At 51.1% G+C, this 25037-nt stretch overlaps 2 protein-coding genes across 2 annotated transcripts; one reads left to right on the forward strand and one right to left on the reverse strand.

Moving 5' to 3' along the window:
- Positions 1–5116: 5116 nt before the first annotated feature.
- Positions 5117–10943, forward strand: LOC122393480 (ADP-ribosylation factor-like protein 8B-A). Its single transcript, XM_043389505.1, has 4 exons — positions 5117–5423; positions 5827–5981; positions 7503–7664; positions 8617–10943. The coding sequence occupies exons 1-4, from the start codon at positions 5301–5303 to the stop codon at positions 8735–8737; spliced, it is 561 nt and encodes a 186-aa protein (XP_043245440.1). The 5' UTR covers positions 5117–5300; the 3' UTR covers positions 8738–10943.
- Positions 10944–11657: 714 nt separating this feature from the next.
- LOC122393479 (glycoprotein-N-acetylgalactosamine 3-beta-galactosyltransferase 1-like) lies at positions 11658–22099 on the reverse strand. Its single transcript, XM_043389504.1, has 6 exons — positions 21950–22099; positions 19889–20027; positions 16774–16892; positions 15866–15970; positions 15451–15608; positions 11658–13840 (listed from the first exon to the last, which is right to left on the reverse strand). Exons 1-6 carry the CDS (start codon positions 22044–22046, stop codon positions 13301–13303), a joined length of 1158 nt encoding a protein of 385 aa, XP_043245439.1. The 5' UTR covers positions 22047–22099; the 3' UTR covers positions 11658–13300.
- Between the last annotated feature and the right edge of the window lie 2938 nt (positions 22100–25037).

The following is a 25037-nucleotide window of genomic DNA, read 5'->3' on the forward strand; positions in this document are numbered from 1 at the left end:
GGGGGGGGGGGGGCACGACCTTCAAACTGGGCCCCCCATGCCGAAGGGCCCCCCAAAAAAAAACGGCCCACGGGGCTATATTTCGGTTGGTTTGAAGCTTGAGCAATTGGTTTGTCAATGCATGGTAAAACAATTATTTCGGTACCAGCTTAATTTTCAAAACATATATATTTTTACGCTAGGCTGTTTTTTCTCAAATGCGACTCAGAGCCGGTACATACTCGTATACCTAATCATCTAATTTATTACGTAAAGCATTTCATTAATAATGATATTTTTGCAGGTCCCTCAGAAATCAGCCCCGGGCAGCGACTGACTGCCGGCCGGCCGACCGGCCCCGGGTGGCTAGAAGCAGGGGCCGGTCACTGTTTGGCCCGGATGTGTAGGAGCGGGAGCAGCACTCCTTTTTCACGTATATTCGCATATTTTTTTAGGCACATCGACATGAAATGTCATTATATCTGATACGATGCGGGATCACAGACTAGAGATCCAGCTTATAACTTATATTTAATGCTTAACCAATGAATCAAATCAACAGGACTATGTACGATGCATGTCGGACACGTACCCAGAATTTCGCCCAAGAGGGGGTCACCTGCTGGTCACCTGACCCCGGGCCCGCGAGTCACCCGGGCGCCCGGGGTCAGCTCAGGCAAGGATGTACTCAGGACCTTTCGATGGGATGAGGGAGGCACGGTGGGTCCAGTCTCACTGGCAGACGGGTCTCTTTAAAACGGTCTTTGCATGAGAAAATGTGGAAAATTGGCAAGCAAAAGTATCATTTATGCCCGAGGAGTGTGCCTAATGTACACTAATGCCTAATTTACATGGTATTTTACGAGCGAGCGAAGCGAGCGAGCTCCTCAGAGTCACCGGTGTTGGCGCGTTCAGAGGTGCCAGTGAAAGGCCGTCAGATGCGCTGGTGTTGGGTCCTCACAGGCGCCGTTGCGCGGGGTCTTTAGGGCTTAGAGACACTGGTGGGGCCATCATTGGCATGTGTGTGGCCCTGCAAAATGGCCTGCAAGTGGAAAGTGGCCCGTCATAGGCTGGCAAGGACACTCGGAGGCTGGTAAGAGGCCCTCAGAGTCACTGGTACGCGGCCCTCAGAGGCGTCGGTGTAGGCCCTTAAGATGCGCTGGTGGGGGTCCCTTGGAGGTGGGGCGAGGGGCCTCGCAGTTGCCGTTGTGGGTGCCTTTAGAAACACTGGTGTGGACCGCACGTGTCTATCACAGACGGATGTCGAGCCATAGCAGCCAATCCCTCGTTGGCCGTTACTACTTAGGGCCCTGAGCGGCCGGCGAGGTCTCTCAGAAACCGGCATTGGGCCTTTATGAAGATAATTGTGGCTACATAGGACCCAATAACGTCCCCCCACAAGCCCTGTGGTGTCCTTCCGAGTTGAAGTGCGGCCAGCGCGAACCCTCTGCTACCAACTGGCGCCGCAGGGCCCCTCGGTTTCGAAGGAACCCTAAACCCGAGAACGGGCACGTACCCCCTCGCTCCCTTGCTATGTCACTGAATCCAAGTGATGGGACCCTTTAGGTAATCAGGGGCGTTTCAGATGACCAGGGGTTTTCAATTGATCAGGGGCCCACCAGGTGACCATGGGCCCCTCTGGTAACCAGGCGCCCCTTAAGTAACCAGGGACCCCATCAATAACCAGGGCCCCTCAGTAAACGGGGGCCACTCAGGTAAGTGTAGGAGTCCCGCAGATAACCAGGGCCGGCAAGGTTTCTCAGGTCCGTTTTTTGACAAGGCTCTTATTGACTCAGGTGCGAGCCCTTTGCCATCAGCAGAGGGCCCTTTCAAGCCTTTTGAGGGCCGTTTAACGTCTCTTGAGTTCCCATTGAGGCCTTCTAAATGCCTTTTGAGCAGTCGAGGGGCCTTTGAGGCCTTTTGAGGGTCTCTTGACGTCAGCTGAGGACCGTTGGACGCCAGCTGAGGATCGTTTTTGGGCCTTCTGATGGCCATTAGACGCCAATGGATGTCCCTCTGACACCAACTGGGGCCCTCTGACACCAGCTAAGGGCACTTTAAGTTTGACGCTAGCTCAGGGCCCTCTGACATTAGCTGGGGGGCCTCTGACGCTAGCTCAAGGCCCTTTGACGCTCTTTAAGGCCTTCTGAGGGCCCCTTGAGGTCTTCTAAGGGCCCCTTAAGGCTTTTTGAGGGCCGCTTGACGCCAACTGAGGACCGTTTGAGGCCTTCTGATGGCCATTTGGCGCCAGCTGGGGGCCTCTGTCACCAGCTAAGGACCCTTTCGAGCCTTCGGAGAGCCATTTGACGCAAGGGCATGGCCCTCTGACGCCAGCTCAGGGACCTTTGACACCCTTTAAGGCCTTCTGACGTCCGTTTGACGTTAGCTGAGGGCCCTTTGAGGCTATCTGAGGGCCCTTTAAGGCCATCTGAGAGTCCTTTGAGGTCATCTGAGGGCTCCTTAAGGCCATCTGAGGGCCCTTTGACACCATCTGAGGGCCCTTTGACACCATCTAAGGGCCCTTTGACACCAGATGAGGGCCCTATGACGCTAACTGAGGGCCCTTCGAGGCCATCTGAGGGCCTTTTGAGACCATCTGAGGGCCCTTTAAGGCCATTTGAGGGCTCGTTGTACACGGTCTTCGGTGGTCTAAGGATTAGTTAGAGGCTCATTTGAGGCGGCCTTCGGCCGCCTCAAATGGGCCCCTTCCTTCGAGTTGGGCCCCCCAACTCGAATGGGGGGGGGGGGGCACGGGCCCGTGTGCCCCCCCTTCTGTGCGCCCTTGCACGCAAAACACGCAAACACGCAAAAAACGCACGAAGAAAACGCATAGTGTAGCCAGGCCTTTAATCGTAGATCGATTACTTTCTGAGATATAACCGGAAATGTAAAAGTGCAAAACCTACCGCTTAATCTCGCGAGAGCCGTACCTACATTACGACTTCCGCTCGTTGAGATGCGTGGATTTAGCTATACCCAAATTAACCTTAACATCATCTTGAGCCTATATACAAGCCCATGACCGGAATGGAAAAAGTCATAACGCCTAAAAATAGATTCTTGCTGTTTAATTGAACACAGTGTGGTGTTTTATCGCCTTTTTGGGTCTCAATCAAAGGTTATTGAAAAAAAAACTGTTAGCGGCCTCTTTAAATGACCCAGCATGACCTTTCGAGTGACTTACTTAGCTTGACCTGGTGACGTGATGACCTTCCCCTTAGTGATCCGAGCAAAAACTCATTTCCACACGATGCAAAATCGATTAGGCATATGCCGCCGATATATGGCTACGCCGGCTGGTATGCCGGGCCCCAGGGCTGCGGAGTCGATGGATTTTCGGCGACTCCGACTCCGACTCCGACTCCGGCTTTCAAAAACCAACTCTGACTCCGACTCCGACTCCGGGGCCCGGGCAGAACTGTCGACTCCGACCGACTCCAACTCCCGACTCCGACTCCGGCTCAGGTTTCCAAAATCTACTCCGACTCCGACTCCGACTCTGCAGCCCTGAATTGCCGCCGTCTATTATAAGGCTTTGCTTGATGCCGAGCTTAGGTCAGGGGCTTTGTGACTGCACTGCAGTCTCAAGTCTGCCCTAGCCTAAACATTATTTCCAAAGAGACGGGCACATTTTCTAAGATAAAGTTACGTCTCTCGTTCAAATCTAGGCTATGCCGTTGCATCCACAATGACTGCTGCTCGTCCATACCTCTGGCCATTCGGTACTTTCAGCTTGATCGATAGGCCTCCCAGATTCCATGCACCACACCGCAGCAGAAAGGTGGAAAAGCGATAGCAGCGTCATCTATATGAAAGACCCAGCGGACTCTGGCGGAATATATCTTTACTCTCCGACGGGTGAAGTGAACATTAAATGGTAATTACTTGTAAATTACTATTCAAGCCTTCCAATTCTTATCAATAAACGCATTTTTTTTATAGAGCTGACAACAGGAATCTTTGGCACTGCATCAAAGGGTCGGATAAGTTAAGAACAATGCCCCTACCGTAGCACTAGCGTAGGTGCTCGTATGGCAATTCAATTCTTAAATTAAATATTTTTCCAAGTTTTTGATTTCGTAGAAACATAAAATTAATTTGCAAGAAGAAGTTATTGTGATATACATTTTCATCACGCTAGGCTTTTTCCGTAAGTGACGTAAATATCAGGGCACAAAGTTCAGGAGCGGTCGAGGGTGTTGCGTTCCGTTTTCATTCATTCAGTGGTGTCTGGGCGTGTGGTGGGTACATTAGTCACAACAAGTGTGAGATAAGTGTCTGAACTGAGCGCTGGGTATTCCACTCGGCCCCCGCCGAAGTTAGTTGGTAGCACTGCTGCTCCACGGCGTACATTTCCTACCAGCCCATAGGGTTTACATGTTAAATGGCCTGTTTTCGGCGAGCGATATCTCGGTCAACCTTTGAAGGAATCAATGGTTCTTAGTCTCAAATGATAGATCGATGAATTTTCTTTCGACAATTTCTCTACCATTTTTCACGAAACCCAGCCAATCTTCCACGGCGTACAGGGTAAAGATTTCTCTGCACGCCAGCACCCTCGATCCACCTCTCCGATCGTCGGCGCGCGGTCCTCGGTAGCGCAGTCGGTAGCGTATCGGGCTACGGATCCGAGGGTCGTGAGTTCGAATCCTGGGAGCGCCGCGAGATTTTGGCTAGAATTGAATGATGTAGATTCTTGAATATTTGCATAATCAATTACTAATAGCTTATTGAATGTATCTGCCCACTAATCGGCCCCTAAAACCTGTTATTTAAGAAATTTAAGAAATGAATGTCACGTGCGCGTCATGACTGCCAACCATAAGCGCTACCATATTCTAGTTTGAACTAACTTTTTGCTAGTCCCGACCACATATAGTAGGTTTTCCTGGGGGCTGTTCACGGACCCTGTGTGCGGTCGGACCGCACACAGCCTCCAAGCTCCGCCCACTGCGTCCCTACGTCAGCCTTGCGTCACCGCACACAGCGACCGCTGTGGCCGGTCGGGACTGGCCACAGCGGACCGTCCACCGCACGCAGCCGTGACGTCAGAGCCGCCTACCCATCCCCTACCCCCACGCCTGCTGGACGTACCGCACACAGCGCACGCAGCAGTGTGCGGTGCCCGTGAACACAGCTCTGATTCCACTGATCACTGATCAGTGTGACTGACGCTGCTGTGCTGTAGGTTGAGGTGGTACTCCGTGTGTCATTCAAATATCGAAGGGGCGTCATCGCCTTGAGTCTTGACTGCACCCATAAACATATTTTAAAACCAATCGTTATTACCTAACCTCCGAGTATACTTAAAAGCCTTCAAGATGATGGCCCTTGTGAATCGGTTCCTTGACTGGATTAAAAGCTTGTTCTGGAAGGAAGAAATGGAGCTCACATTGGTGGGCCTGCAATATTCGGGAAAGACTACATTTGTTAATGTCATTGCGGTGAGTAGGGTTCTTGGCTACCTTGATAATCCTTAGCAGTTATCTAACATGTTTGTCATGCTCATTTAAATGTATGAACCCCAGTGTTTTTGTATTTTGTCCAGCTAATCTGTTGGAGTTTGCTTTTATCTTCAGTGGCATCAAGTCAGAGAGACAGAGACAGAGATCATGTTTCTGTGTTGGCTTATTACCATTTTCAAGACATAATTATTTCTTGTTACATTTTGCATGTTAAATCTTCATAGCTATCAGAACCTTACATAAGTTTTAGACTTGTCTGTAAAAATGAAATATTCCTTTGAGTATTTTTATGATCATTACTTCCTGTGTACCCACTACCCAGTGTTTTCCTCTCCCTTTAAATAATTTATCATTTATCTGATATTCTTTTTCATTCCTGCAGTCTGGCCAGTTCAGCGAGGACATGATCCCAACTGTTGGCTTCAACATGCGCAAGGTCTCCAAAGGCAATGTGACCATCAAGCTGTGGGACATTGGTGGCCAGCCTCGCTTCCGCTCCATGTGGGAACGCTACTGCCGGGGTGTCAATGCCATAGTGTAAGTACCTGGGGCTCGCGTGACTGACACAAAGAATGTGACAGTATGCATGGTGATATCAAATTTGAATCGGACACTGGGAAGAGTCAGCTTAAAGTTACTGATTTTAGTCAGCTTTATTCCAGTCAATTTGTCATAGAACCCCAATCTACATTTGCAGGAAAAAGTGCTATCTCAGCACATCCCATATGTCACAAATGTGACTACCAATTGCTACCCTGATCCCTTTGGAAAGCAGGGAGACATTTTATAGACGTTACTTCCGACATCTCAGGTCTTTTTTACCCTTTGTGCCGCTTTGGCTGCTGTCCGCCGGCTCTGCAGCGTTTTATAACGTCCCGGTCTGGCAGCGTTTTATAACGTCGCGTTCCGCGCTATGTCCGGTCGGGTAGCGAGGCGGTGTCTGTTTTGGGCCCGCAGGCCCGTGTCTATTCACCACAGACGGCCGGGCGCGGTGGGTTTCGTCATCACAAGTGCAGCGCCCTGTTTGGACAGACGGGTTGGCTGGGCGGGGGGGGGGGGGGAGGGGCTGCGCACGTGGGCCCCACACGTGGTGGCGGAGAAGCAATGCGACTCACTGCGACATATGCCGAGGCTCGGAGACTTCTTGATTAGCATGTCGGTAGGCGGGAAATACATTACAATGAGCCCTTAATTATGTATCCATGATCGGGGTATGTTTTAAAATGTCACGGGATATGTGAACTGTATCGTTATGGAATGTATACCCTTACTATTATGAAGTATGAGCAATTAGGGAAAAGTTCAACGTAGTTTTGTATATATAATATGGAACGGTTAGGTGTTTTTTTTCCGTGGATGTATGCTACATGGATCTGTCACAGCGCTTTATCGCTAAGGATTCATTCCACCGCGTTCTGGGTATACCGGGGCTTGTCGGGTCGCCTTTCAGCGTTTTTTCTTCTTCAAAAACCCAGAAATGGAGGACGGTGATGATGAAAATGGTGCTTTAATTACAGCGCCTGCTGCCCCACTCAGGCAAAAGCTCTAAGGGTCGCCAAACATTCCAGCCTTCAAACTCCCCACGCCTGGTCCTCTGCCACCGGGAGCGTTCATTGGCAACGCCAGTGATGTCCCTGTTCCCCGGTCGGGCCGCTGTTATCGCTTCAACTCGTAAGCTCAGCTCGTATAACCGTTTAAGGTTCGATGCATGCCGTTGCGAAACAGTTCAATGTACTTGTGCCAATCAACGGCCGGGTCGGGCGGTACTCGGTAGTTCTTTCTGCTTCTTCGGCGCACTCCCGTGACAAAACTTACGTTGATCGCCGGATCAGATGGACTTATTCAGTCTAGTATACTGTATATGACTTTTACGTCTTATGAAGTAACCATTACTTTCTTAACCTGCTTCGTTGTGAAAATGTGCATTTTTTTTTTGTGCCACCATTCTAGCACATTGACCAAACATGATACCCATATGTTTCGTGTTCTAACCGCGTCAGCGAGCGTAAGTCGCTCTCTCTCTGAGTCTCACCCATCTCTTGCGGTCGTCACGCGCAGGTACATGGTGGATGCTGCCGACCAGGAGAAGCTGGAAGCGTCCAGGAACGAGCTGCACAACCTGCTGGACAAGCCGCAGCTGGCTGGCATCCCTGTGCTCGTGCTGGGAAACAAGCGCGACCTGCCCAACGCCCTGGACGAGAAGGGACTCATCGAGAGGATGTGAGTGTACCGATGAATGCCTTCCGCCCGGCCGCCGCCGAGCCGACTGAGAGTTTATTCATAAACTAATAAGTACTGAGAGTTAATACTCGCATCAGTATTATCTGTCGTTTCTCTCAACGTCATGTGTGGCTGCACTGCGTCACTGTTTATTCCGTAAGCTATCCAATCCATAGTGCGCTGTAAATGATGCAATATCAGTTATCTGCCTATTCAGCTCCATCCAGTGTGTGGATGGCTCACACAGACCGTCCATAGTCCATCACCGTCATCTATCTGTGGTCGGTTCGGTGTCTACTGCCTTAAGCGTTTCATATGATGGCGTCCACTGTCCAAAGTTCTAGTTCGCTGTTCTCATTTCATCATTTTTTTTCCAGTCCTCTCCCGTTCTTATCAGGCTATTAACGACAGGGGCTTGTCTGTGATAAATCCAAGTAGAAAAATATGCCTACCTTTATATGTTTTTTATGCCTGTATATGATATATTAATTTTTACCTTAGATATACGAATTTCCTTCTTCATGGCAGCTAGAGGGGCACACAGTACAAAACTCATTCACACGGACGCTAGTGGCTGTGCAGGCTCGATGACTCATCCGAAATGTGGAGCGCCGATAATCGATATAGAGTAGAGGGTTCAGTGGCTACGTCAGCGCCGAGCAACCGTAGTCGACAAACGGGGGGGGGGGGGCGGTGCGGTAGTTGACTTAGTTTGTATGCGCGCTCGTATCTGATACTGGTTTTGAAAGTGGATATGTTTTGATAATCATGATCTATATTCTTTTCCGTCTCTCGCTAAAATAACTGATGGTTGATTCCGATAAGCATAAATAACATTGCGTGACATTTTCACGTTCGTCACTGACGTGTTTAATGCTGTTTTTATGCGTCATCAGCGGTGCTTGTGAATCCATCTGCTGAAATGTCAATCATGACGCGTTATTTTTTTCAGGAACCTGTCTGCGATCCAGGATCGGGAGATCTGCTGCTACTCCATCTCCTGCAAGGAGAAGGACAACATCGACATCACGCTGCAGTGGCTCATCACCAAGTCCAAGTCGGGCGGCCGCTAGACTCCCGTCTCAGAGCAGCCAACCGCACACGAGCGCGCAGGTCAGCGGTATCCGAACGCCAACGCTGCTGACGGTAGATGGCGCCAGGAAGCTAAAGGTGGCGCCACCGGAGGTTAAACATGGCGCTGAGAACGATTTAAAATAGGCAGGCTCCGTCAGGCATCAGCGCTGAGGGTTGTTTCTGAGCGCCACCGGGTGACGTGGTGCTTCAGTGGGCACGCCACTTTGAGACCATATCGTCTGGGGACATTACACTACATGCCACGGCACAACTGAGCGGGGAGGGGCCACAGCGGCGCGCGACCTGACTATTCCCGTGCCGTGTTGCTTGCCACGCGCTGGTTTTACGTTAAAGCTATCTCAGCATGGTGTTTGTTTACGCAATGGTGCTCCACATGCTGTGCTTTTCGCGCTTGAAGTTGCGGGGCCATTCCTAAGTGCTCTGTGAGCGGCGCCTGTCGCTGTGTTCGACTATTGATGTCACCAAACGCCGCAACGTGCAGGGCTTCACAATAGGATGGGCCCAGGTTTTCGGGGCGCTGACTGTAGGTCGGCTGCGATATTTATTTGTGGAGTCATGCTGCTACTTTAGTAGATACCAGGTGTCAGCTAATACTGGTCCCCGTGCGCGCTGATTTTATCATTAGGGCCTGCATGAATCAAGAGCTTTCCGTAGGCTTTCTTCCAAAACTTTCGAAGAAATAGATATTGATAGTGATGCTAGAAGTCCATGCAAATATAGTTTGTTCTCTCTTGTCCTATTGCACGATGCTTTAACATTTTCATATCCGCACTGTGCTTCATTCGGCGACTTTTGCCTTTTCTTTACATGACGCTTGCTTACTCAAAGCCTTTCGTTTTTTATAAGAACGTAGCGTACCATTTACCAAGGCAAGGCCTTCGCCAGACTTCAAGTCTGTTTTAAAATAATCAGAATTATAACGTGACTCTTCATGCACAAACTACATGCGTGATTTCCTTAATATTTCAACCGTTACCTAAATATCTTCTTACAGTGATGATACGTAGTCCTTGCACCTCCGATTATTATTAGATGTTAGGTACCGCTCCCATTTGATTACCAACTAATCCTGAGCTATGAATTACTGGTACGCTACAAATATTTCAGTGCATGTTTAAGTTTATTATAGATAAACGTCGTACCTAACCAGGTTGGGCAAGTGTGAGTTCTTTCAGGCGTCCGTGAACATTATTGTTTGTAAGTCGGTTTGTGATAGTTTGATATGTACCGCTGCTTGCCAATAGTCCAGCGAACCCGCTGCGCCTGCCGCCTTCTATTCCCCATGAGCTGGTAACTAACATCCCGCGAATGGCATGAACATAGCTTTACTGATCGATACACGCCGAATCATGCGATTTACCGTAGCTGTTGCGTAAACCCTGTGTATGTATGTCTGCGGTGCTCTGTTTATTTTGAGTGCAATTAATGCGGTTGAATGATGGGATCGGTTCCGTACTCGAGGTACGTTCGAGGTAATTTTGTATATTTACCACTCTTATCGACTACGTACCGTATTTTCCGCTTCGTTTTTTTTTTTCGTAGTATCTTATCATCGCAGACTTCCCTGCATATCCCGACGAAACCGTGTAACTTCTTTCAAATAAAAACTTACGTTTCTCATCAGTCAGATGCTCGTTTCGCATAATTCACGCAATGTAACTGCTTGGAATTTGTTTGAACTGAGGCTGGATTCATGTGTTCTTCTTTTGCCCTAGTGTCCAATTATGCTGTGGTTGTCGTTGACTGAATTATCGGTACCAGAGTACATGGAACTACTGCCAAGATTAGGCTGAGTTGGGCATGACTACAAAAGTGAAAATTTATTAACTTAGTCAATATCGAACGAGCATTATATTATCTCGATTTAAATATGTTTTAACAGTGTTCTAATCAATAAAGATTTACCCTAACGTGACTCTAATCAAACTCTTTCACCAATCCCTGCATGTTCATAATGATTGTGCGATATCGAAATGGGCAGGTCGGCCCCGCCCGACTGATGAGACGGCATTATGGTGATCGTTTTGCGTGTGTGAGCGACCGTTTCGCCTCCGAGGTGTATGTGTTGTGTTGAGAATGGCACCGGAGGTCCCCGTCAGATCAACCGGCATCGTGTTGATGTTTGTATGCATGTCATGTTGTGCTACTCCCCTGATGTATGTATTTAATACACCAGTCATTGAACGAGGACTGTCGCGACTCGCGATCGTGCGGATGTTATGGGGAATGCATTTACTCGAAGGCTCCGCCCAGTGCCCATTTTGTTGCGCCCTGAGAGCAACGGCCAACGCTTAACTCTGGCGGGAGCACTAACACACACGCCTGGACTAGCGGAACTATGCACACAAGAACACACATCATCGCGCATACAGCGGCGGAACTGGGTCGGGGGACAAACTCTGTCGCTGTTCTGGACCGGGAAGTGTTTTTGTGACCGATAACGAACCGCTGGTATGTGTTGTCGGCTCTGAAGAGCCGCCTCCGGTCTCCTCTCCTGACATGAAAGAATGTGGAACATGTTATCAACGAGCTGTTATCGGATTCCGGGAGACGAGGGTCTGTTGCTTGGAAAATGTGGGAGGGGGTGGAGGGGTTTTGTTGTCACACGTGTGCACGTGTTAGGCGATGTGACCTGTTCAAAGTTAGTTTTCGCACCATATGTTTTGTCGTACTTGTTTTTTCAGCCTCTGGTCGGACCGTCACTTGCATCTGTACTTTATTTTGTTGTAGCTAGACCTTCGCCAGAAGGTCTGGCAGAACACATGCCAGAACACCTTCCTGACTCCTGTTGTGCATTCCGGATCGGCATTGTTAGAATGTGATCGAATTTTCCTCTCCAAAAAATGCCGCCTGAGTAGGTGCTGACACCTATAAACCATATTAATTATTAATACACACTTCAGACAAGCAATTTATTGATATGTGGACACGTCACGTCTGGGCGCCCGCGCGGCTAACCGTAGCGCGCACACAGTCGCCAATGGCGCCCACCCACCCAGCACTGCACCCGTTACCTGTTTATAAAACACACAACTCCTCCCCCCCCCGTGGATTCCCATTGCGCTTCCCAACACCGTTTCCAAGCAGCCCCGCGCGCCCCAGACAGCCTACCACACACGACAGGGCTGACGGACGCTCCTAGGGTAACCGTGCCACGAGCCCCCCTGAATTCACCCAGCGAGGTGGGACTCGCAACACAGCACGGTGTTAATTCCAGAGTGGCATTCGGTGGACAGGTCGGACGAACACCAAACATCAGTCTGATGATGCTCTGCAAGTACCAACCGACTCACGAGTGCCACTGCGACGCATATCACACACTGTTTCACCCAGCATCGGAGCGGGGGCACTGCGCGCCTTTGGCACAATTCATTTGTAAAATGGGCGCGACCACGTCAAGGTACCTACTCATCTTCCCACTTTCCGCCACGCCGTCGCCCGTTCACCATAGGCGCACATAGGACAAACGCAACACTCGGTACTTCGTGTGGTTGCCGCTGGTACTGGCATAAATAAAAACCACGAGGCTGTGTGCCGATCCTAGCGACGAAGCACACGGGAGCACGGTAGCATTGGCTGTTTCATCGCAAACGCCGTCAGGAGCATTATGTATAGCCTCGGAAAGTCGTTGGTAACATGTAAATCAGCAGAGTTTTCCGCGGACAACTGCGCTGCGCAGGCTGTCCGGACTCACTCGGACCAGGAAGTTTTCACACCAACTAATTTAGCAGATAGCTCTGGTGGCCGCAGGATGGGCTCATTCCGACATCGTTAGCAGTGTGCGTGGTAGGAGCAAAGGCAGTCGGTTATCACATGTTCTGGAATGTTCCGTTTACTATGGGCACGTATTCGGTGTGCGCATGTCTCCGCTGGCATGACTATCAACGATATCACGAATGTTCGAGATCAGCACATTTACTGTCTTCACTCCCTAATTTCACCCGTTTGTCAAGGAATGGTAAGAGACTAAAAACACGGAGCGAACAACGTGTCAATGACTGGGAATGTCACGCTTGTGCTACTCGAATTCCCAAAATAATTGGGATTGTTGTTTAAAAGCATATGGCAGCTGCCTGTAGTCATCTCAATGGTTTTGAGACGAACAAAAATGGGGGCGTACCCATTCTAACGTTATCACACACGCACACAAAGTTCGTTTACACATTGCCATCCCATCCCCACAAATATCACTGTATGGTAACTCCGTAGTTATCACCCTACCACAGCCCCGAGGCCAACTGACCGTCCCAGCCCCGCGGCCAATGCGGCGTCCACGGCCTGACTGGCGTCGAATGTCGGCCTTCCGACACACCTCGTGACCAGCACCGCTCAACATACTAGTTTAGGACCTAACGATCTCCTTGTCATCCGTATGGCCGTCCGAGCAATGTCCCCGCCTACCGCCGTTTGGCCTGTTTTTGGCAAGGACCGACTAGTTCTCGGCTGAACTTCCTACGTTCCAGCGTTTCCTAGTGATGACAACTGCTTCAGTCTCCGGCGGACACGTTCGAAGTGCAGGACGGCGAAGTGCTATCTCCCGGCTATGCCCCTTTCGCCGCTGGTTTTCCGGAATCCTTCCCTGTCGCTGGGGGTTGGGATGCGGCCGCTGTCGGCCGTGCAGTCCGGACTGTGGGCGCCTTTTTCTCAGCCGGGGCGCCGGGGGTCGCCGTCTTGCGACCCGCCGCCGCCTCGGTGGGTCGTCGAGGCTTTGCAGACCCTCCCGTCGGCCTCCTGGACGGCAGCATGCTCACGGAGCGTTTGGTGCGCGCCGCCGGAGTCGTCAACCGTTTCCCAGCTGTCGTCTTCGGAGCTGCGTGCGGACTCGCCGCTTTGACCGCCGCCCTGGTGGTGCGCCGCGGAACCTCTGGTACGGTCGTCTTGCCGATAGGTGACGCGGTAGTCGGCGGCGTTGGGAAGTGGACCCCCGGCGGTATGACGGCCGAGTCCGGCGGGGCAGCGGGGATCAGACGGGTGCGCACGCCGTACGGCTTCAGGTGGTAGATGAGGTACTCGATGGTGTACATCATGTTGGGCGGCACGTAGTGGAAACTGATGGCCGAGTCGGAGCAGCAGTCCATGCCCTGTGGACAGGCGATGGACGGCGTCAGTGGGAAGTAGCTAGTAGGAGGTGAGAATGAATGGGAGTGGCAACGTACAACAACGCTGTCGCGAGACACTTTCATAACGCTCAATAGCGGCAAAAACATACATTACTAAGATGAAGTCAATAATACAACTCAGGCTTCAGGTCATTCACCTACGGACCACAGAAGCCAGCTTTAGAAAATGCCTGGATGATGTCATGTATGAGCTGCACGGCACACCTAAAGGTCACCGGTCATTCAGCAGCATGTGCGCAAATTGCAGGACCTAATCTAAGCACCTAACACTAATTATCGCAATGTACCGAACAACGGCTTATGGCGTGGTGTCGTGGGCAGGTCGATTGTACATTATCAATGCCTGCGGTTCGCTGACGTGCTCTGCGCCTACGCCGGGGACTTCTGTAAACAGGCCCTATTGGTGGGGTAATGGACATAATCGGTGACCGTGTTCGGATGGGGTCACGTCATCGCCGCGGCCGGCGGCACGAGGCGATAACTTCCGTGCACACCGGCGACAGTTGTCATGGAAACCTAACGACCATTGATAAGGGTGCTAGGACCAGGCGACTAAGTGGTCATATAGAGCGCACGGGATCACGTTTATTTTGTCTCGCATGCGGGGCATTGAACGGCATTTGGGTTAGTGTGTTCACAATATGAATAGCCTTGTAACGAGTTTTGGTATAACTGAAGCATTTATTTTTTATGTGGATGACAACGAAAACCTGATCCAACAAATGTTGATGTTCGGTACGTCTTCCTAAACAGCTGCAGTCACTCGTTATCAGCTGAGAGAGCGTCTCCTTTCTGAGGGATTCGTCGTCCTCGTCGCTTCGGCACCCCAACTGTTTCGTTTCACGGGGATGTTTCGGTTGCTGGCCGTGACAAAATAGTGAGGAAAAACTGTGATGGTAACAGTTGCTCGGACAATAAATCATAAATCAAACTTTTGAGCTTCATCAAATTTCATCAAACTAGTATCAAACAATCAGACTTGGCACAAACTTTTAAAAAAGTGGACGGGTTCAGTCGAAACGAACAAACTTCCTAAGAAGAACACGACATGCATCAACTTCAGCCAGTTTATGGGTTTATCTGCTGTTGACAGATGGAGAATCCTTGTCGGCCCACAGGTCGATAGGTCTATCAACTGAACTGCCAAGCTGCTGACTCCGCGTCCGATGATGAATGAAATGGACCTCAATGTCCGAGGGCCCGTGTTCGTCTGATGTAACCGTTCCAGATTCGGATTCCGGACAGGATAGTCACGCCTACGACAGTCTCTTTGTGAAACTGAGCTCTATTTCATTATTTTGTATTCAAAATGACCAAACGTTGACAGGGCCATGCTTCCTCAGGCCATGTAACAGCCTAACTTTCCAAACTATCGGGCTTAACAGTTCAATGTTTTGTACGGTTTGCAACTATCCCGCCCCGTCTGCATCCCGCGTCCTGTCTTTGAACTGTGTCCGCAGCCCTCCGATAGCCAATCGCCATCTGAGCTAACGTTCATAGCAAGCATCAGGCCCCGGCATCCCCTGACCGTCAACCGTTACCATATTCTCCCCTCCCGCCCACTCACTCACCCTGGGCTGGGGGTAGAAGACGTACTTCCAGTACCAGAAGTTCTTGGGGAACTTCTCCGCGACCAGGTGACTCTCCGGAGTGAAAGGGAAGAACCGGTACCGTCCCTGGGCGTCCCGACTATCCCCGGCCGTGACGTTCAGCTTCTCCATGCACTTCCCTGTGACGAACAAGGTAGGAGGTGGTGAAGTAACGCCATTACTCGTAAATAATATATCAGCGGATACCGAACAGGTCCGCAGTGAGCGGTAATATATCGTCGCGTTTTCCAAGAGATGTGGGGTTCGGGAAAAAACGCGTCGATATGTAGCAAGGTCCCCTTCAGGGCACTGTTATAGGCGGCTGAGCTTTCTTCAGACGGTAGATACTACCTGATATTGCTCTACGTAGCTGGCTGCGTTCTGAGCAGAAACTCACCCATTTCGGCGTCTTCTGCTCCGCCGTGGTCCTTCCTGCATTTTTTCGGGTCTTTCAGTCCGACCTCGACAAACCGTCTGAGGGCCTCGCGACTCAGCACGTAACCTGGCGGGAGGCGATGCGGAGTGAAGTGCGGTGAGTTATTATAATAGACAGACAGAGTACTGAATAGGACAGTTCGCTTTCCCTCCAAAAGATTATCCCTGGGCTGGACTGAATTAGAGGACTAGGTAGGCATTGGACAGTGGACATTGGCCGACTGAAAAAGGCGTGGTAAGATCCTGCAAGTGCCAACAGCCTGCCACCTGCGCGACCACTAGCGGGGCGTGTGAGGGTGAAGCACGACAGTTTAGCCAGCACCCCCTTTTTTAGCCACAATAGGTCGTAAATTCCACACAGGACGTGAACCCAAATCCTAATGACACCGCCCGTGATCGGGAAGTGGAAGGGCCAGCACAACCATAAACGGTACACAGCATGTGGAACAAATAAATCCACACAACATAAACAATGCACGTGCCTCACGTAAATTGCACGGTCAAATCGATTGCAATGTCTTATGACCTGGGTGCAGTTAGACTTATTGCCCCATCAACGTATTCTACAGAAATGTTGGCCATAACACGGTGTCCCTCCAGACCTATGTAGCCTGTATAAAGCGTCTACATACAGCTAACCCGAATCAAATGTTACCACGGCCATAGCCGAATATCATAAGAGCATAACCATAAAGCTATCATCACCAAGTCCATTGCCTTTTCGTAACTGGTACAGCCATCGTTGTTACGCATATCACGTCACAAACAACAGGCCAATTCCAAACAGACAAAAACCACACACCCTCAGGTCCCTCTGGATCCATCCCCTCGGTCACACCCCGACTGCCTTCAGTCTGGGCCCCGCCTGACCTGCGCCGCCACTCATGTATCCCTGCTTGGTGAACGGCTTGAACTTGCAGCCAAAGTAGATGGGGTGCTGTGGCGGGTAGGGCTCCAGCAGGAACCGCATGTTCTCCATCACAGCGTACCTGCCGGAGGACAGAAAATCAGCGCTAGGACGGTGGACAGAAGGAGCTCAGCGCGGGTACGCCGACCAGAAATTCAGATGGATGAGTGGAGCTCAAGACGAAGCTAGCGTCTTGAGCAAAGTTCGTCCTAGCGCTAAGCATGAAGGAAGGCGAAGCTAAGCTGAGCGCTAGGACTTGACCACAGTGAGCGGCGAAGCTTGGCATGGACGGGCGCTGAAGAAGAGTAGAATATCGAGCTTCAGCAATAGACACCGCAGTCAGGACGACGAGAGCGTTTATGTGCCATTTAAGTTTCATGTCCTGTTAGTTTCAGGCTGCCTAACTCTATATACGTCTAAGTCTGCATATATGAAACACTTGCTGATGATATGCATGGCAAGGAGACCGAGGTAAAATTCATATGGTAGACGCGCTTTTTACAAGGGAGAAGATGGACTCAACTACAACACTATTCAATGAACAATGAAGCCATCGACCGAGTCAACAACTCAACTTCGCTACGCCTTTTCACCCGAAGAGAGGCACGGAAGGAAATTGCTAAATGGGCTCGCTATTACTAACACAACAATCGGGCCTTCAACACGCATAAAGAGACCACAAAGTGCCATCACTTAGTGGCCCAAAGCGCCGGTGTGTTTTTGGCAAACTCCGTCCGTACTGAATCATTCAGTCACCTCCACCTCCGCCATTGATCGATCGTAAGAAGCGTGTCCACGCACGGCCACCGCGGGGTGGCGCTCCGTCTCGGCGTGCGGGGTGCAGACAGAACGTAAACCAGTGGACCACGGCCGTATAACCACGGCACTACCACCCCCAGGGAACACCCGGTCAGAGGTCAACAGCCTCATCGCCCGGCGGCAACATCTCCGATCAATGCAGCTTTCAAACCGCCGCAATAGGAAGACGGTGCTGCCTGCACCAGTTTTATGCCTCACCTGCTCAATACTTTTCAATTTCAAGACTGCGCGTCGCCAGCCGGCAGTCTGGCACTCCACCACTCACCAGAGTGGAGGTCATAGGAACGCGGCACAGACTGATGACACGTCATCGCCGGGTGTGAACATTAGGGCAGTTGTTCTACACAGGTGTGCCGGTTCCCAGCGAGCTGACCTCTACTGCTCGCCGGGGTCGATGGTGGACATTGGCAGCGTCTGTCATTAAAGAAAAGGCATCACTGTGCTTAGCGCCATGAGAGACGAAGGGGTAAAAGTTAATGCTGCAGTTGCCGCAGTGCAGTAGTAAGCACAGTGGATGGGAGGAACTACTGGCTAGGAGTTGGCTGAATGCTGCAAGTCGTAGCAGCTGAGCGTCCTGGATGACGGTGGTCACCAGGAAGTTAGCTGACGGAGGCAAGCCTCAGAAACCTGGGCGTCTTACAGAACTAGCCAGTGACATCGATGTCATATCGTAGACCGCTTAAGGTAACTCAATAGCAATAAATTCGCCAGGTTTTCTCCTGACTGCATCGTGATTTTTGGGTCAGGACAGCGTCTCTCCAATAAATAATGAAACCGTCATACCTAGGTGTAAATATAGACACGAGCCAGATACCGTTACCTGCCATTTCTAACACAATGATCTGTGACAGTGATTATATGCTAATGCATCAACTGGAAAACAGGATTACGACCATAACGCTACCGGACTTCACACGGGTACCTGGATAGACGGCCCCCCAACAGGCCCTCCGGCCTCCTTCCTTTGACCGATCGGAAATGTAATTCAAATTGACAGGTCTGACCAGTCATACAGGCTATGAGACTTGTCAGAGAGACACGAATCTCACCACTAAGGTGACACCATCAGCCAGTCTGCAGTATTTTTATTCACCCAACGAAGCTTCAAAGTCCGTGTTGTCTCTTGAAAACCGGCAGCGTTTTATCACCAGAGTCCGGTATCGCTCAGTGTGCCGCTACAGCCCTGTGTCATCCCGTATACACGGTGCCGCATGTATGTATAGTATGACCTATACATACATGTACCTAGACCTAGTATGTAGTATGTGTGTGCCGCCACCGGATGTATCTCGTGTATCACAGCTCACTGTGGCCCTGTGTATTACCAGGCTCGTTGTATCACCACGGTGCCGTGTCACCCAGTGTATCACCACGGCCCCCGTACCCCCAGTCGCTCGGCCACACTTGTCGCTCCATAATGAGGGATTATCGGCCGGGCCGCCGCGCGGGCCGCCGTGTCGCCGACACCGGCTAACGTCGCACGTGATCCGAATAGAGTGGCACCGGATTTACAGACACCGCTAACCGCTAAACCTATAGACATAATTGATACCGTCTGTGGTGGCTAAAGAGGGGATCCATTTAACTTTACTAACTCTGTGGTCACGTTGACTAGGCTGGGTAACACGGGCGTTTAGCGGCTAAGAAAGTTATAGCAGCGATAAATCCGACCCAACTTTTCGCGGCAATAAATTGTGCGATAGAAGCCACAGGAACGCCCCCTGTGACGGGTCCCAAAGCGGCCCAGTCGCCGTGCTGTCTGACTAGGAAACCTAACCGTGTCTGTCACTAGGCACACTGTACAAAGTCAGGCATTCATGAGAACGACTTCATTTTGACAACACAGGAGAACGACTAATGGACTATGTACATACTATTTTTTTTGCACCATCGAACCATGGAATGTATAATTGTCAGCTGTTTTCAGTAGACTGTATTTGGGTAATTAAAAGTTGAGGATTGATGTGTCAACGTTTTATTCCCAAACGAGGGCCTTTGCCCGGTGAGTACCACGTCTCAATTTTTTTTTCCGAGTCTATGGGCATTTGTTAAAACGTGCGGTTTATCGTTTCACCAAGATAATCTTGCCTCATTCATCTGGCGACTTGTCATACATCTCACCTCACCCGTTCCTTCTATAATTCGGAAGTTGTAACGGCACCTCTGTTCACTTTCCCCACTTCCACTCGCGTCCCCCACAGGACCGGTCGACTCGCGCCAGTCTGTGACCGTGACCTGACCTGACCGGTCGCCACTCACGTGTCGTCGTCCGCCTTGAAGAACCAGTCGGCGTCGTCCCAGTGGTGTTCATACACGTAGCGGAACGCCTCCTTGGTCTTGGCCCAGAGGAAGTTGCGGCCCTCCTCGACGTCCAGCTTCACCGACGGCAGCTCCGGATCTGAGGGCAGGTCACCGGGTCAGGTGAGGTCACAGGTCATATCGAGCAGTGGGGTATGATCATCGATCAAGGGTAAGGTTTCGAGTTACATTAGCAGGCTAGGCCAAAGTATTGATTCAAGTCATGACAGCAGCAGGTCATCGATTCAGGTCGGATCGCCGGTCATGTCACGGGTCGGGTCAGCTTACGAGGTCAGATCAAGTCGCATGGTTGGTTCAGATCACTACGTTGGGCCAGGTTACATGGGTTGACAAATCGTTAGGGTGGGTCTTCACTTTTCACAGCGGTGTCATGACAGGGCGATCACCTAGACCCCAGGTGCACCTGGCTATACGGTTTGGTCAGATCACACGCATAGTTTCGGAATCATATGATGCTCTGGCTGTCTGTGAGTGGGGTAGCTGCTTATATCGTCAGCTCTGGCTTATGAAATGTGGCAGCGACGTGAGCTCCGACTTTATGAATCTAGAGCGGTGTGGAAAGAAGCCGCCGTCATGCAACAGCCCTCAGGACAGCCCATATAATTTTATGGCGCCTCAGAATTTCCGGCGACTGTCACGAAGTGCGCCGCCGAGCCAGGGTTATCACAGTGGCACAACTATCACAGCTATATGGTAGAGCTATAGCACACAATTGGCGCATAGGGATAGCTATAAAAGTCGGCTAGGAGCAGCCAGCACGGTCATCGTAAACGAAAAATTGCATTATATCTGATATTGTTCGCTCAGGGTGGGGCGAATAATAATTCATTGCTCTAAAAATAACCGAGGATGCTGACCGCTTCGCTCCTATCGCTACGACCATGTTTGTATTCAATATCCATGACCTCTCAGTCCATTCATAATGCACAGAGGGATGTCATCATCGTCTCCCGAGAGCTAGCTTGCACACTAATTGTCCAACGACAGCGATATGATGACAGGGGTGCGTGGCACTTACAACTGTTTGCACGGCGGCCCAGCCCTATGTAGTTATTGGCTGTTCTTGAGTCTAACACTCTCACTGTTATCACGTTGCACTTACTGCTCTGCACTTACTCTCCACCTTATCTATAACACTCCATGCAGACTGCAGAGCCGGTACCAGCTGATCTACCCTCACCATCAGATTTCCCTGCATGGGTGTAAAACTACACAGTACGAGGCCCGAAATATATCCTCTCCTCTTATATGCAAGTCATGCAGTGCTATCACAATGCCCATTCGTCGCAGAATCCCCGGTCTTACATGTGCCCGAAAAAATGAGAGAAAAAAGAATAAACCTGTATGTAGATCCCCAGCTCTATGGTCAATGGAGTGATCCCCAGGGCAGCGATACAGATACGACAGCGACCCATACATATCGAGACCGTATGCGACAGCGGCGTCAGGGCGTCAGGGGGACCTGTTACAGGGTCGCCGCCGCCAGCGCTGTGCAGGCAGACGCCTCAGGCGCCGTCGGCAGTTGCCATGGTAACCCGGTATCGACGCCGAGTTGGCCGGCCGGAGCGGGTCGGGGTTCGAGCCGAGTAGAGCGGTGCAGACTGGAGCGGGGAGCGGGGCGCCCGGGGAGGGAGGGGAAGGAGGGGAGGGAGGGGAGAGAGTGATGAGAGCTGGGGAGACGGTGACAGAAACAGGGGAGATGGTGGCGGACGGACAAATGGCGACAGGGGAAGGGAGAGTCTGTTATCTGGCTGGGACGAGTCTACAATTATCAGGAAATGCTTGTGAGACATGTGACGTGCTTGCATGTTCTCTCATTGACATCACCAATGCACTTCTCCAACGTTCAGTCACTCCTTTGAATCACTGCATGCCTGCACATCGCTGACTTGGTGTCGAGCACCACTCCAACCACTGTCCCTATCTGACACTGAGTAAATACACTCTAAACGGATGAACTGCCCCGCCCGCTGTATCCCTCCTGCCGCCCATTTTGCTCACCTTCCACTGTGCTCATGAAGAGCAGCTTATTGCAGCGTTTGCCCCAGGTGGCCTTGACGTGTCGCGCTTTCTTCTCGTGGTTGGCCGGCTGGGTCATCACCCAGCAGAGCACCCGCACACGTTTGGCCAGCTCCAGGGCGACCGTGTCACCGCCTGTGGACACAGAACAACGGGGTAGACGTAAATAAATAAACCAAACGAGCTTGTTGGTGAATTACGCACAATAAAGGTAAGCAGTGGAGTCAATATTGGTGACAGAGACGGCAAAGGATGACATCGCGAACATGAAAAACGAAAACTTCAGAAAGCATTGCCAATACCTGAACCACAAACATGGCAATATTGTATATATTCTATTCGGGCAAAGCAAGGCCGGTGCAGCCTCATGGCAATATTGACTAGATGGCTATTGGGTACCTCACTATATACCTAGTAAGCACCATGTCCCCTGTAGACCGGTCGGCAGACGGCGCAATTCAGTTTATTAATAAGCGACGTCCAGAAGCACCAACTTAATCATGTCCTATGACGTCAAATGTCCACCGCTCCCCAAATCACCCTAATCAACTACCACCTGTATATCTACTGTTTTCACGTAACCATAGCGTCCAACAGTGAAAACAAAGTCCACCAGAGCCCTGCGTGACGATATTGAGTACCGCGAGCTCCCTCACCTCAACGGTTACACGTGCACTGTGCCCGTAATAGACTAATGACGCAGTGTATTTTTACTCGCACTGCGCTGCTATGTGTGCCGTAACCGTCGACTCGCTGCTGGCTAGTGCACAGACACCGTGCCCAGTGGGTCGATAGGTGCTCCAGTTCGACCATATCCAACGCTGGGGACGGTGTGTTAAAACGACACTCCAGCCTCAGCAGGAGGCGCTCAAAAGCTTCATTACAGTCGTGAACTCCTTCTGCCCTACCCAAGAAGTCCTCAACTCAATTTCTCGTCCGTGATACTTTGATAACGCGTTGTGTACCGATCCCCAGAGTGGACTCGAGACTGTCTCGAGTGGAGTGGACGCATGAGCATTACCCTCTATGGACATTCCCATCCCCGGCTCGCACCAACCCCTTCCCGAGGCGGAAGGCTGCGTAGTGACACCCCTCCCTGGACACGGAAGGGTGTGGTTGGCTCGGGTCGACGTCAGCGTCGCGCTAACACCCCGGAGTCACGCACCCCGGCACTCTATTCGCCGAGCCCTCCCAAAGAACCACCCAGCGACGGCGTCTGGGCATAACGCCAGACACCTGCGAGGGTCTCAGGAGGCTCAGCGCCATCGCTATACTGCATTGGTCAGCTGTGGCGGCCGATAGAGCGGGGGAGGGAAAGCGATCAATCGAGCCGCAGCCAGAGGCTCTCCCCCGCCACTACCGCCATTGACGCCACAGGTGTGTCCGTCCGTCCGTCCGTCCGTCCGTCCGTCCGTCCGTCCGTCCGCCCGTCCGTCCGTCCGTCCGTCCGTCCGTCTGTCCGCCCATCCATCCGTCCGTCCGTCCGCCCGTCCGTCCGTCCGCCCGCCCGCCCGCCCGCCCGCCCGTCCGTCCGTCCGTCCGTCCGTCCGTCCGTCCGCTCCTGTCACCTCGCCTACACATCGACTGCTGTGACAATATGCTGCGGAGTGGGTGGGCCTTCTGTCACGAGCTGTCTACCATGAGGTGTCAGTGTCGGACAGCCCCGGCCCAGAGCTGGCGGAAAGTCAATAGCGCCAGTACATCCGACCCGGGCAGAGGAGGGAGGTAGAGGGCAACGGAGCAGCTCGATCCGTAGGATATGAGTCCAGCGAGACGGTATAATGAAAATGACTGGTACGGACTAGCCAGGGTAGACGGGACGGTTTATATGACAAAAATAGATGCAATGCAGCTGTGATGGAACTGTGCCATCGCAATTAGAATCCATATTGCATTTGCAAGTGGAATGCAATTACACGGGCTGTTTCCAACTCAGAAAAAACGACAACGACGATGAGCGAAGTAAGCCTACCACCACAGCCGTATACCTTTAAACGCTCAATATGTTTTAGCATAGACAACATAATTCATGTTATCTCGGGTTTTAGTAGTCTGACGTTCAATTAGTACGTATAAGTAACAATTATGTGTGCTAATATGGCATAAGCAATAAGCATGTCAGTTAATCATACCGCAGCCTAACGACCTTGGATATGGTTACATTTTTAGAAATGTGCCATGCATCGCACAACTTTACGATCAGACCTAATTGAAATGTGGGTGTGATTGAACCACACACCTGTCGACTGTCGCCTTATTGATCTATGTATTATACTGAAGCCAGTTTTAGGTCTACAAAGACGGCGGGGGCCAAACATAGAATACTAATGATGACGATTATGACATCGAGGCATAGAGTGTACCCAAATTGCGAATCTATTCCCGAAGTGCCAACCTCTCACTAAAGCCGGGACAGGCTGGCGTTGCAGATTTCAGCAGACAGCCAACTCAACATTGGATGACCTTCTGAAAGCTGCATTTAGTGAATGCTGCTATTCTCCACTTGTCTGATAAATAACATCACAACACAGTCCTCATGAGAGACCAGAACGTTCCACGATGAACGAATGCCAGCCTGCCCGTACGTAACGGCGCCGTTTTGTCAACAAAGATTCATACCGATCGGACCGATTGCTCTGACAAGCGACATTGACCACTACGTATGACTAGCCATAATCGGCCCAATGCGCGTATTGTCAACGAGTCGGTTTTCGACGAAAAACGTTCAAAGTGTACATGCAGCCTGCCGGCCTTTGCACCTTTCTGGTGTAAATGGCAATATAACGCTGCAGTCCAATAAACTTAGTACTGAACTAATCCATGACAACAGATGACAATACAATGGGTCATATCTGACCTTACCGTCAGACATACCCTTGCTAGATAAATGGGTAGCGGTATTTTAGTAAAACTTGGTGTGTAGTGAGGGTCAGTGGCGGGCGGAACACCTTCAATAGGGGGGGGGGGGGGTCGACTGCCGGCTTTTGGTCCCATTCTTTCCATGCAACGCCAATAGGGCTAATGTTAAATACCAAAATCAAAGGGAGAGTACGTGTGCCCCCCCCCCCCC

This window comes from Amphibalanus amphitrite, unplaced genomic scaffold (genome assembly GCF_019059575.1).
Source record: "Amphibalanus amphitrite isolate SeventyFive unplaced genomic scaffold, NRLGWU_Aamphi_draft 000537F_arrow, whole genome shotgun sequence".
Classification (NCBI taxonomy): Eukaryota; Metazoa; Arthropoda; class Thecostraca; order Balanomorpha; family Balanidae; genus Amphibalanus; species Amphibalanus amphitrite.